We start from the raw sequence: 14724 nt of genomic DNA, 5'->3' as shown, positions 1-14724 counted from the left end.
GTCTAATTGCTACGTCTGGACGCAGGGTTGCCTTGTTTATCCCGCTACGCGGAGCTGATTGCATGCTTTGGCTCCTGTTTAGGACGGTTCAGCCCAGTTCTGAGGCTCCGCGTGTCTGCCTGGGCGCTCCCCAGAGTGTTGCTCTGTCAGGCCAACTGGAGAAACCCCCTGCAAGACTGCCACTGTCTGTTCCGCCCTCAATGACTGCCAATAATCGCAAAGTTTTCGACTGTGGAGACTGATCCAACTTTTTAAAAAATGTCATTGGGATTTTTTTTTTCTTTTTTTTTTTTTCTTCTTCCTTCAAAAGTTGTGCGTTGTGAGGTACACTAAGTGGTTTCTGCAAAATGCTTTTGCTAAAGTTTTGCAGATGTGATGAGAAAATAATCTTTTTTTTCTCAGCGAGAGCCACAGCTGGTGCAGAGGATGTTTCCTCTCTGATGTCAGCATGGTATGCTGCCAGCATAGGCTGCTGCTCCCTGCAACTCCCCTGAGACCCATTCTGGGGAATAATAGCAAGAGAAGGAGAAAGAAGGTCCTCTAACTGAGATTAATTAGTGTTTTTTGTATTCTGCAAGGCACAATAGCCGATGCGGTCCCAGCTAAATGACTTATTGTGTTATTCTTAATGTCTGCTATAAATATGTTGCCGGAGAGGAATTAAATGAATGTTTTTGTCGCACAGTTTGTACGGGCTCTTTGTTTTGGTAGAGTGTCCTTGGTCGATAGTGACACCTTGACAACAATAAAGGATTGGCAGAATTAGGTTCTTCATTGGGTAACAGTTATCTTTTCAGTTTTTTCTTAATTATACCCTCATGATATAAACACAGTTCACTCTTAAGCACAACACAGTGAAGACCACATTTTATTTTTACCCCTGGTAAAGTTAAGCAGGAAACACCAAAGTACCATACCCACACACTCAAAACTGTACAATGTAATTTTTAATTTGATAGATTAATTAAATTAGGATGAAAATGTGAAAAATCACTTCTTTCATACTGTTAAATATGATGCTGGGTGTGTAATACGGTGGATGTGATTCTTTCAAAAGTCTTGCACTTACAGCATCACATACACTTTGGCATACAAGTAATTTTTAAATAAAAATTAAAATTGAAAAATTGTCATTAGATTTTTAAGGAGAATAGCAACACATTCAGCTAATGAGATGATACCATGCAAAATGATGAATCACCTGACCAAGATGAGGCGCTATCGTAGCAATATTTTTTGGGGAAAAATAGACACACCAGATTTATTGTTTCAGGTAATTAAGGCTACAAAAACCACAACCTATAACTAGTTTAAGTTGCCTGAAGTTTGACTATATTACTGTCTTCATCTTTGATTAAGTCTGTTTATTCTAATGCCGAAAAAAACATTGAAAACGCTCTCTTTCTAAAATACAAAAGCACATATTTTGTATTTTAAGAACTTAATTGAATAATCAAACATTTCACATTTAATCATTATTTTATCTGTTTGAACTAAAGATAATGAAATACAATCCTCTCAGTTCAGAAAAGTTTTCAGAAGGTGTCTTAGCCAGTTTCTGCATTCTCAGAGCCTGAGAATACAGAATTCAGCATCTTACCTGTGACTTTGTCGATGTTTATTTTTCATACCAAGCRCCCAAAGCGCAACGGGACCATCAATTTAAAATTAAACGAGGCTTGTTTATCAACCAACAGGGCAAATTTCTTCAAAATAAGAGTCTCAAACACGGATACAATAAGGCGCAAAGCTAAAAGAACCCATCTTCATATAATACTGTAGTGCAGCATCTTCACCAGGGGCCACAGATGTCGGCACATAGACTAAACCATGTGACCAATGCAGGTAGATGTTGGTTAATGGAAAAATACCTCGTTGCTTTACCTGGGCTTCTAGTGCTGTGTATGGGTCTTAATGGGTTTTTCAAATGAACAACAAGAGGGTCAAACTATTAAAATATAAGAGGACACAATGTTGGACTGAAAAACAGCAGAAATTTAATCAGAATGGAAATTACGCCAGTTAAACATGGAGTGTTGTCACAATTCTATTTAAAAAAAATAAATCACATACGCTCATATTGTTTTTAGCCATTCCCAGCTACATGTGGGAATGACTCCTAGAGTTGTGTGCACTGTTTTTAGGTTAAGGACAGAGCCCCATTAAATGATTAAGGGACACAACAGAACAGCAAATTATGAAATCTAATCAATTTGTGCAATCATTCCCGGTGAAAGAAAGACCGCCATTTCCTGCGCTCCGTGTTTGTGGGGTTAAAATGTGTCCTTTGGCCCGAGCAAACAGGTTACCCATTATGATAAACAGGATTAAGATTGCACTTGCGCTTCTAGAATGGAGGACAAATTAGCATATTTTATCTTTTCTTCATCCTAAGTGTTCACGGTATGAACAATTGGGTGACTCACCTGAAGATTCAGTTCTTTTAATGACTTTGTACCACGTGAATGGGTTATTATCTGACCCATTTACTTCAGCGGCAGGCCAATAGAGCGCACTGCATATTAAGACGACATATTAAGCCATTTGGGATTGCAGGTGATTGGCATGCGACAACAAAGGATGCTGCCAGGGAACATAATAAGGGTTAGTTGTTCCACCTGACTAAAGTGACAGGGCTTAAACGTGTCCTGCATGATGGATGGTTCTGGGTGAAACTGTTTGACTCCGTGCTAAAGAGAACCTGCCAGGCTCTTCACACGGGGAGACCCAAACTTATCCGCTTTTATTTTTATCGGGGCCTTTTCATGTTGCAGAGGACACGGAGAATATTCCGGGAAAATTTGAGAGAAGGCCACGGCTGCTCGCATTAACAGCCTAACCCTCACAGCGAGAGCATTTTTGATTGGTGGCAGACAGTGAGAATGGCCCCCGTCTTCATTGACATTTCCAAAGCAGCAGCCGTGCTTTTCAGCGGCGGTGACCTCTGTGAATTTTATTAGCAAATGAGACCTGGAGGGTTTGGGTTTAAAGAGCGCCCCTTCATTCTGATTCCTCCCTCCCCCCCCCCCAACATAATGATTTTCACAGAGTTCAGGACCTGAATGGAGGAGAAATAATGAGCGCTAGTCATTATTGCAAATTATATCCTCGGCTCAGACCATCACTCAACTCATAATTAATCCAGATACCTTCAAACTGTAGACTTTGATGATTGGGATTAGACAGGAGGTTATTTGTGAGACCAGGACTATTTCAGGCTTCATTATCTGTCTTTTTAAACCAACTTTCTATCGAGGAAAAACACATAAAATCACTAATAAAGACTTTCTTGTGACGTTCACATCTGCTGTTTGTAACAAGAAACTTCTGAGGGCTTTGCATCCAATAAAGTTATTTATATCAGACTAAATCATTACAAATGCAGCTGTGGTTTTATCTTACGGTGTGCTAATCTCACACAAATTGTTAAAGTATTGAAACATACAGTTTTTAGATAGATGGTTAGATGAGTTGTCTAATTTTTTCATATCATAAATATAGTACAGTTAATATATATATATAGTGTATAATACAGTTACAGGACAAATAAAGAAGTATACTCCCATTGTACATTATGAATTTCTTGTGTCAGAACAAAAAAAATAATCTGGTTTCTTTTTTGTTTATGYATTTATTTCAGAAAACAGATATCAAAGTTTAAAAGCAGGAGTAAACAAGTGGTCAAAGAAAGGCACAAAAAGCAAAACATACAAATAAAATGATGCAGCGCAAYAAAATTCATTATGAATTAAAACTGTAGTTTCTTTTCACATTTTGTTTTTCTTTATAGTTATTTCTTCTAAGCCACCACATGCTTTCAGCTGCAGCTAAACAGAACTGCACCAGATTAAGCTTCATTTAAGATTTAAACAAGTCTGAAGAACTGTTATACATTAACCAGTTGTTAATATATTCTGATCCTAACATTGTGCTGTAGAATTACACAGTTTAAGTCAATTTTTTTTAAGAATCACCCATCCTCATCAGCTTATTTTCTCACCAGCAGGAACTTTTTCTCCCATATGGACAGACACAAGCTGTGGCCAACTCATAGCTGCTCTGCCAGTTGAATAAGCCGTCAGGGCGCAGGATTAACCTGATGGAAGGCTTTCTTCAGAGTCCACATTCTGTCTCTATGGCTCACGATATCGTTAAACCGCCGAGTCTGTTATTTTGGTTTCCCTGCCGCCCAGCAGAACCTGAACATTTGGAAGTTTGAATGTTATTTTAGCAGACCTTGCTTGTTAGATTACACTGCACATTCATTTTCCAAAATTGCATCCATGTTTTGAGCCTTGCAGAGTTTTTTTTTTTCTTACAAATCCAATGAAGCAGCTGTACTTAAGGTCGATGCTAATTAGAATAAGAAAACTAACTCATTAGGAACTATTCATAATGTTAGAGCCCCAGAAATGTTGCTACATTTCCATTTAGCATCTACATTTATTTCCTCTAACCGTAACATTTTCGCAGAATAAATGTTGGAGTGTAGTAACTGTTCAACAATGATGTTTACTCTACTTTACTGTGGTCTTGTTAATAATGTCTGAAGTCACACGTTTCTATTTTAGCAGCGTAGCCTTCGTTTCCCAAAGAACAGCTACAGCGAATGCATGCAGCATCAGCAGTGGCCACGCTTCATCTTCCGCTCATTCATTTTTCACACCGGTTTCCATGCTCCCCACATTCAGCCATCATTGTAATGGAAGGTGAAGGTGGCCTACATTGGAATAATAATAAATCTGTTCCTCTGAATACCTTAGACAATAGCCGAGCCATGGCCTTTAAGGAACAGTGAAGACGGGCTCACAGTGTGCCGAGAGCTCTCTATTTTTAATTGGTCTCGAACTCCGTCATTGTTAAAGGCGGAAGAAGAGATAGAGAGAGTGGGATGGAGTGGGGGTGGGAGGGGAGAAAACACCCCTGTGCATCACTAGCACATTAGCACTCCACTAACAGTGTCATTATAATTTGCTCTTAGTCTCACTGGTTAATTAGCTTGTCACGGTGCAGCAGGTCCTGCAGAGTATGTGGTCATTAGGCTTGGAGGGAAGAGAAGCTGAATGACAATCTATGTAACTCTATGATCTYCTTCAGCRGCGTTACACAGTGGTAGAGGAAGTATGATGCGGGACTTGACTGACGCTTGCAGTACTGTTTTCTTTTACTGAAGACAAAAGAAAGAWAATGGRTARATTTTYCCTTTTTTAGTTTAGTTTTACCTGAACAAATTCAGGGGTGTACAACCACACTATTACATTGACTGTGGCAAAGAAGATTTTTGGTATAATGTCTTGCGTATGATTACAAATTGATGGATTATGCATTAGCAATTATTAAACRAAAATTGGCCACTTTCAAATTATRAATATTTTAGCCACTGTTTTATTCCCAAGAGAAAACACACTGGATGTTCTTACTCAACACCCTGGAGTAAGCTGTCCTATAACTTGGGACACACACATTCTTGGTCTGCACTGTCCTAGTTCTCATTCAAGGGATACATCAACTCCGACAAGCCCACAATATCTGGGACACGTAGTAAATCTCATCCACTCTTGGTGACCCAGTCTTATTTTACAGTGTTTATGGATCTTATGGCATGTACTGGTGCAGCTTGGAGCTGACCATGCAGCAACTGGAATGAGAACCGGTTTCTTAAAGTTCTGCATCAGCAAAAGGTAGATTGTTCCTCTCAGCTTTGGGATTAGTCTCTGATTAAGGCAAACAGAGTTCAGTCTTCAGGTGTCTTGCTCAAGAGTGATGGTGGGATGCAGAGAGAGAGAGAGAGAGAGAGAGAGAGAGAGAGACCAAATGGGGCCTTGTCTGTCATAATGCAAATGCTCCTCTGAACTGTTGTGAACCAAAAGACAAACCTTGGGATTTACCAATTCCTTCTCATTCCAACCCTCACCTATGCTCACGAGATATGGATTGCGATCAAAAGAACAAAATCCCAGTCACAGGTGGCTGAAATGAGTCGCCCTCTTCTGTAGGATGACTGGGCACATGTTCAGAGATGGGATGAGACACGTCATGGTCTGCGGGGAGCTTGACGTAAAGCTCCACATTAAAACGATTYCGTTAAGGTTATTTTGGACGTCTGATCAGGATGCCTTTGAGGTCCCTCCCTTTAAAAGTTTTTCCAAACATGTCCAACTATAAAGAAACTTTAGGAAAATCCAAAACACGTCGGAGAAACTGGATTTTCCATTTGGCCAATCCAAATGGATCGGGTGCTGTGTAAGCCACGCGATCTATGGCAAACAGAAGACAACGGACGAATGAATCGATTTCTAGACTATAGTGGGAAAAAAATACAAATGTGGCTTAAGGGATCTGCAGTTTGCATCTTAATTATGGACAAACAGGACAATTCTCCCAAACGTATGACTGCTGAATTACTTCTAAATAGCCTGTTTTAWTCTTTGAGRAAAGCAGTGGAGCCATAGTTTTTGTCTATGCAACATGAGCAGCAACTGAACAATTTATCAAGTGATTTCCAGTGCTGGTTTGCGTCATACCAGGGGTTGCTCATGCCTCAGAGGGAAAAACAAGAAGGATCCGGCTGCTTTTGCAGAGGACTGGATGTCAATGAAGACACATGGAGTCTTCATAGAGCACTATCTGATTAAAGTTTAATCAAATGTGTTTCAGAGTTGACACGTTTGCTCCCTTTCTTCATGTTTTCTCTACAGCTTCGTGCTTTCCTCAGAAATAATTAACCTCAGCATATGAATGAGTAAAACTGAAATTAAATAATAGATTACAAACACTGTGGGAGAACAGTTGTCCATAGTAATTAATCATAACAAAGTGATCATACTGTGAAGAACTCTTTGCACAACATAGAGATACCGGAATCCTAAGTAGCTCATRAGACATAAAACTCTGTCTTGGTTAAATAACAATCYTGCACAAAGAGGTTATTTATTTTCAACTTCTTCTAATCTTAAAAGAGTTGTTTTTTGTTTTTTTATCAGAKGTTACTCAGTGGCACAGWTGGTAGCACCATTTGCTTTTCCAGCAATAAGATCCTGAATTTGAATCCAAGCCTGGGCTCTTTCTTCATSGAGTTTGTATCGTCTCCCTGTGCATGCGTGGGTTATTTCTGGGTACACTTCTTCCTGCTGCAGTCCAAAAACATTACTGCTAGGTTAACTGGTATCTCTCAAGAGTGAKTGTGTTTCACTGTCGTCCTGCGACGGACTGGTGGCCTGTCCAGAATGCACCCAACTTTTCGTGCAAGCTAGTGGATTCACCTTTCTTGAAATATGTCTCAGAAATAGGAYCCTAACATCATCCTAAATAAAAACGAAAAACTAGGAAAACATCTGTTTTTGTATAGTAACAAGAGAAGCTTCAGACAGATGAAATTGCTACTGAGGCTACCCATATCAAACTCTGAAGTTCTTGAGCTTAGTCTCAATATGCCCGTCCATCACTSTCCAGTTTGGAGTAACCACAAAATTAGACATATCAGACCACAACAGATCGCAAATGGAASAATAAGGGATCGCATTCTTGTGTACGTATTAGGAAGTCACCAGGAAAAATCATTACTATACTCTCACTCGCTTAAGATTTCGTGCCTCCTTCTGGCAGGCCCGACAGGGCAAAGAACTTCAGAACCACACATTAGCATCTTCTTCACTTATCCTATCACACCTGACCTTCATTGAGCTTGTGGATCTCAAACATTCTCGCAAAGGATTCTTTCTTTTATTTTACACATTTAAATAATGAAGCATCTTGTTGCCTTTCTGCCAATGACTGCAATGATAGTTGAAAACAATATCATTGTTATTCCATTGGAAGTCATTGTGAAATTTCTTGAAGCCCATAATTTTGATATGTTGATTTAATSTAAGAAACTTAAAGTCTAAGTTTACATGATTCAGCTACTAGATGTGAAGCGCACATGGATCTGTTCATCTGTCGTCTATATCCACTTATMCTTACAGGGTCTTCGGGGGTCTGGTGCTTATCTCCAGTAGTCGTTGGGCGAGAGACAACACAAAGAGGGTGACACAGAGAGACACCGGGCAAACAACACACACCAACACTTCATGAGAGCTTAGAATAACCAGTTAACCTAACAGTCATGTTTTTAGGCTTTCGGAGAAAGCAAAATTACCTGGACAAGACCTGCAGACAAAAYGTTCAAGCTGCAGCCTGGTTTGATTCCTGGTTGCTGGCCAGGAATCAAACCAACAACCTTTTTGCTGCAAGGCAACTGTTTAGCCCGTTTGCACACATCCTGTGCCAAATATCTGACATGTCATTGATCMATAAAATGCATAACATTTCATAACATATCCGCRTCCCTCACCAATTACCCCAAAACCTTAAAGGATCATTTAAAATAACAACTGCCTCTACCTTCCAAACAAAGGCGATTAGGCTAACTGTGACATCCCAAGTGCTCCTCCTCTGATGCCTCTTCTCTTGTTTCATTGTGTAAACATGACAGAATCCCCCTACTCATTATCCRAAGCTGCAGACAGATGAAATTGGTGAGCGTTACAAGAGAAGCACAAGACAAGTGGGCAAGCTCGAGTCATTGATGGAACAAATAGGGTTCTGTGAGACGCTGCCTGGTTGACACGCTCAGGCGACCAAGCCTGCTGCTTAACTTGACGCTATTCACCCGTTTTAATACAGGAATCTCAGTGAAATGCCACATGTCTTCTGTAACAAGAGAGATTTGGCTCTTCCTTGAATGCAGCAGCGTAAGCTTCGTGTTTACAGGTTGTTTGTATTACCTCTCTTTGCCCTTCAGTTTGTAGYATTCTGCCAAAATGTATCTCAGCATCTAATGAGTCTCCTATGGCTGCGTTTCAAACACTGCTATGATTATTGCCATCTTAATATGAAGCCAAGCTAAATAAGATGATGACAAATAGAATGTGTTCCGCATCTCCTTGAAAGTTGGCCAATGTAATAATTCTCACTTGTGTTTTATTGGGGAGAGGGTAAAGAATTAGATTAACCTTTAATATTGGACCTAAGTGATAAAATCTAAATGGGGCTTTTCTTGGCAAATAGATTTTAGCTTATTGATTTTTCATCATTTCCCCTCTGCTCTGTCATTGAAGGAAAATGCACTTTTCAAAATCCACTATTTTCTGGGATTAGCCTCTCAGCTGTAGTGTATGTCTTTGTATTTTGATGAATGGTAATGACGATCAGCCGAGGTAATAGCATTTTCTCATCAAAGGTCACAAGCTGGATTTGTGAATGCCGAGGAAAGCTCCTCAAGCAGCCATTTGTTACTCTCAGCATTCTGTATGGGATTTTTTTCACCTTTTATTTGGTTAATTTCAGAGCTGCATTATGGTGAGAAAACACGTTCTCATAATATGATATCATTGTTGAATATTGCAATAATCATCAGTTGCAACTAAGGGGCATTCATGTCTGCTCTCCCCTTTCCGTTGTGTTTGGGCGAGTAGCTCTTTGTAATCATCTTTTCCATGCCCAAATTTAAAAACCATTAAGTAAATTTTAAAAAATGCATGCACCAAAAAATTTGAGCCCACAGAAATCTAGCGTTGCCACAGAGTGGTGGTGTTTTTTMTGGAAAGACAATCTCCTGGACCAATGCACAATACAATGTTAAAATAAAATTGACTGTTTCTATGGTGATTTATCCCATGAGGTGGAGGAAGAAGGCAATACAACTGTTCTCTGACTGCAGTAGCGTGCACTTAACAAACCGGCATCCTACGGAGGGATTTAAAAGCTCTTATTATTATGGCCAACCTACTTTGTGTGTAATTCACCACAGTGAATTCTGACAGTATTTAGGGTAAACAACCTTTGCATTTCTCCCAGCAATGAGAACGGTCTTTAATTGAGAGACAGGCAGTGACTCTGTAAGTCTCACTTTTTTCCACATGATCAGTCTAACAATTTTGTTCACATGTAGCTTCCTCTATAGAAGTAAGTAGAAGTCTCATATACAGCTCTAGAAAAACTTTAGAGACCACTTAATATTAACAGTTTCTCTGATTTTATGTTTTACAGGTCTGAATAAAATGAACATTGTTCTTTTATTCTATGAATCACTGACAACATGTCTCCGAAATGCAAAAGCAAATGTTTAGTAGAGAATGAGAAATAGTCAGAATAATGAAAAAGATACAGTGCTTTTCAGATCTCAAATATTGCAAAGGAAACACGTTTGTATTCATGTAGAAACAACAATAATAATGTTTTAACTCAGGAAGAGTTCAGAGGTCAATATTTGGTGGAAGAACAATGAGGTTTCCAATAGGCTTCATTGCAGTGGTTTTGTGATTTTTTTTTTTTTTGAGAGCTGTGGCTTATCTGAAGTCATTAAAATTCTTCACAATGTGGAACAAGACAGAATTATTATTTGGGAAGGTATAAACAATTGCACGAAAGCCCATTCAAATGCTCTATTATTTGAATGGGCTCAGACAGAGAAAGAAAAGCAACGCTGGAGYTAATTACTGATWAAAGAAAGCAAATTATAGGTACTTACTAAGTAAAATACCAATCCAGGTGTTTCATAAACATCCATCCATTATTTTTACACTCTTATCCTTGCAGGGGTCACCAKGTATGTTGGGCAAGAGGCGGGGTAAACACTGGACAGGTCGCCAGGGCAAMACAGAGACAGACAGGACAAACRATCATGAGAATTTAGARACATCAGTCAAYCTGGCAGTCATGTTTTTGAACTGTGGGAAGAAGCCAGAGTACCCGGAGAGAATCCATGCACGCACAGGGAGAACATGCAAACTCCATGCAGAAAGAGCAGAGTCATGTTTCAAACCCAGGACCTTCTTGCTGCAGGGCAACAGTGCTACCATCTGCAGCCCGTTTTGTGAACATTGTATCATGAACCTTGTTTTTTTGGTTTTATTTAGTGGGAGAGGAGAAATCTAACCTCCTTCTTTGTGTTTGCACCCACAGACCATGACCTTGCTTCCTGTGTAGATCTTAGTAGCAACAGTTCTCACTCCACCCTTTTTCAGTAGGAAAATGTGGCCTGGAGTGGAATCAACAACTTCCCATGAGAAAGATCCTTTTTGTTTAGAAAATAAACTCATTGTCACGAGAGATTTCCAGATGGTGTGGTTTCAGGAGCTATGTAGTAGGCCAAAAGGGGCARCACATATTCCAATTAGAAAGAGCTATTTTATTAAGAAAAGAAACTCATAATAATTAAGAGAGATTTCCAGATGGTGTGGTCATAGGAACTAATCGACCCTTTATGGTATCACCTTATCGCTGAAAACCAACAGAAAAGGCCAAATGTGATTTATTTCTGTTTGACCMTTTTTGTTTGACATATTTATGGCTTGTTTCTTTCTGTTTTCACTTACCATTARCAGAACAGTGTCTTGGTTGGTAAAACATATACTATGACATAAACATCCAACTTACCACATGTAATATTCTCATGTTCAAATGCATCACTCTTCAAATATATCAACCTATCAAACATTTATGTTAAAGTGGTCCTTTGTAATTCTCAATTTGCAAATGCTGATCCAGGTTGACTATTGTGTTTATGATTGCATTGAAAGTCTCCTTTATTTTAAATATACCTGACCATTTTCTCTTTTTTTGCCAGTTTACTGAAATCTGTTGAAACAAAATGAGCCAACATTCCTTTTTTCTGTAACAGGGTCCACTTTTATGATGGTGAACACGTCAGGACGCTTCGCAGGACAGAAGGCTTTACTGCTGACACCCCAACTGAAGGAGAACGACACACACTGCGTTATTTTCCATTACTACATAGGAGGAAGAGACAACAGCCACCCAGGCCACTTAAATGTCTATATCAAAGAAAACAACAGTCCAATGGGGATGCCTGTTTGGAACGTGTCAGGACCAGCGTCTCGCTCCTGGGGGCAGGTGGARCTGGCCATCAGCACCTACTGGCCCAACTTCTACCAGGTGGGYGCACGTTAAGCTTTCTTTGGTATAACTGTTTGTAAACCTCTGTTAATGACGAAAAAGAATCCACAAAAGTAATTTTAAAAAAATAAGAAAAATGACTGAAAATTGACTAATGGAAATCAGACGCTGCTTTTGAGCTGTGGTTCAACAGAATCGATTTAAAAAGCAAAAACAACTGGAACAGGCCTGTAAGAAAATGATGGTTCCTCGAGAAAAGATTGAAAGTATGTTTACTGTAGGAACATGTTACCGTAATTAATTAGCATTACAGATGTCTTCAAGCTAGCTGAAACATGCCAGTTTCATTAGTTTGTTTTAAAAAATTATTGGGTTGACTCCTAATTCARAAGCAACGTTTGATTGTCAAGTTTAATTTGATGCAGTTTCAAGTTATTTCAGCCACCAGTGAGGGCTTTTCAGTCATTAACAGAGGGCCACCAACAATTTTATTCACATGTGTAGCATCTCTATAGAAGCAGTAGAAATCCTATATAGTTTATCTGAAGTCATTTAAAGCCTTTCACAATGTGGAACAAGACATAATTACTATTTGAGAAGGTCTAAACAATTGCACAAAAGCCCATTCAAAGCACCTTAGATTATTGATTTCTGCAGCTGCCTCTGTATCCATGGCAATCTGTTCTCTTTCCCTTCAATCCAAGTCAGTTCCCTTTTTCCAAWTTWGAAAACTCATTTTCACTTACCAATGCACATGACTGCTGGCTGGGGCAAGGTGATTTCACACTTGCCTGGCTATTAGTCTTCGTCGGGCTTGTTCCACGAGTCCACCAAATGTTAATTGATGCAGAGAGACCCCTTAACCTCCCAAAGGGAGCAGGTCCTTCAGTGTATTATTTCATTAAGGCCTGGCAGGCCCTGGACCACATTGGAGGCGATGCGAGTCCTGCTGCCTGCTCATCATAGCCGCTCTGATAACTTAGTTAACAAGGGATACCGCTGAGATTCTCGCTGCTGGATGCAGTGTGGAAGGTTTAATAAGAGCCACACAGACAAAATAAGAAAAAAAAAAACGTGGTAGGTAGCAGCAGCAGTCAGTGCAAATTGCTGACAGGATTCTTACCTTGTGTGTTAATATGTAAAGCCAGTCTGGTCAGATATTGTCAAGCTGGCTCAAGACAAGTGATGTATAAAAGCTTTGCTTGTCTTACATTCACATAGACATCGGTGGCTAAATATAAAGGGTGTTTATTCTTAAATTTCATCTGAACAAACACTTCTGATTAGCTTGACAAGTTTAGAGTAGAATATACTTTATTGATTGCCATGGGTAACTTTCCTATTTGTTGGTGTTAAATATTAATAATACAAATAGAGATAAAGCTTATAAAATATATAAACTTTATTAACATGTTTCTTGGTTAAAACTGTCACCATGTGGAGACAGATCTGTGAAAAGATGGAGCTTGTCCACCTCCTCCCAGTCATCCTACTGCCATCTGCAGAAATACACCGCTCCTGGTCAAAAACAACCAATCAGGAGCCAGGGGGATGGTCTTTGTGCTGTCAGTCACTCTCGTGTAGGCGTTGCTAAATGTGCTAATGGAGTAGAAACAATTTACTGCTACAGGAAAGCTGTTTGTCTGCCGTCATCAGCTCCATTGCTAACTAGCTTAAGCATTCATGGCAGGGATCTACCTCTAGGGCAGCAGAGAGCAAGGGTGAGGGTCATTACTGTGCTTCAAGATTACATGTAGTGTAAGTTTCCAGTGAAATTAAGCATTTGCTTGTAAGCTAAAACGTTAAAATTTGGTGTCATATGACCACAGTTTCTTTTTCCACATATTTCAAGAAGACACGTGGGATCGGTGAATAGTTTCTGCATGTTTCACTTGAGCTGCAGGTCTTTCTCCTCCTCTTTTCAGTGGAGCAGCAAAGATCTACTTTTTAGTGTAATGCTCTCCTGGCCCATCCTGCTGGTTTCAACAGAAGGCCATGTAGGTTCATAAGAACGCCATGCAATTCAGAATATGTTCTTTTTGAAAATCTACTGCTGTTTTAAACTTCTGCGGAGCTTTTTCCCCTGACCTATTTGGTGTGTCTCTTGGTCTTCTCAATGCTGTTTGTTCAATAATGTTCTCTAACAAACCACTTCAAAGAACATTGAGATTAAATTGCTCACAGATGAACTCTGGTTCCTAATTAAGTGAAATTATGAATGCAATTGGTTGCACTGGATTTTATTTCAGGGCTTTTAGAGGAAATGGGTTTAATTAAAATGCATGTCATTCTTGACCGATTGGTATTTGTAAAAAATAAAAATCTCAAGACCTTCTGTCATCATCATTCCACTTCAGTTTCATCCTTGCCTATTACATGTATCAGTAATTACATTAAAGGATTGTAAGATGACATGTGATTATTTTTTCAAGGCAGTATAAGAACGAACACATCCCTAATTATCTGCATACATTATTCCCAACATACCAACTATGCATTGCTGGGTATTGGAAACATTTGCAGCCTCTGCTGCCTTTCAAACCTCAAGCCTAAAGGACCTGCTTTCATTTGTAATTGTTCCAGAGCTAAATTGACATCATGGGTAAATGCGAGGATGCTAATGATCTTAGCAACAATCTGTGAAGAAGGACACCAATGCCTGAAATTGTCACTAATTAACAACATGTCACTAATTATAGGTATCTTTAATTGCATAGCAACCTAGGAAATTGTCAGAGGAAAGCCACCTGATACATGGAAATTATTTTTTAATTACTGTTGAGGCGTTCAGGCATCGTTCCAGCCTTTTGTGGCTTTTGACAATTA

At 39.4% G+C, this 14724-nt stretch overlaps 1 protein-coding gene across 8 annotated transcripts in view; it reads left to right on the top strand.

The window, feature by feature from the left end:
* The window catches only part of LOC103479737 (protein tyrosine phosphatase receptor type M), a 199910-nt gene that overhangs the window by 49665 nt on the left and 135521 nt on the right, over positions 1 to 14724 (top strand). For all 8 annotated transcript variants that reach the window (XM_008434350.2, XM_008434348.2, XM_008434355.2 and 5 more), the window contains exon 3: positions 11663 to 11937. In XM_008434350.2, coding sequence (XP_008432572.1) covers positions 11663 to 11937 — 275 coding nt within the window. The remainder of the gene's footprint in view (positions 1 to 11662; positions 11938 to 14724) is intronic.

This window comes from Poecilia reticulata, linkage group LG17 (genome assembly GCF_000633615.1).
Source record: "Poecilia reticulata strain Guanapo linkage group LG17, Guppy_female_1.0+MT, whole genome shotgun sequence".
NCBI classification, from domain to species: domain Eukaryota; kingdom Metazoa; phylum Chordata; class Actinopteri; order Cyprinodontiformes; family Poeciliidae; genus Poecilia; species Poecilia reticulata.
This window is presented reverse-complemented; position numbering and strand designations above follow the sequence as displayed.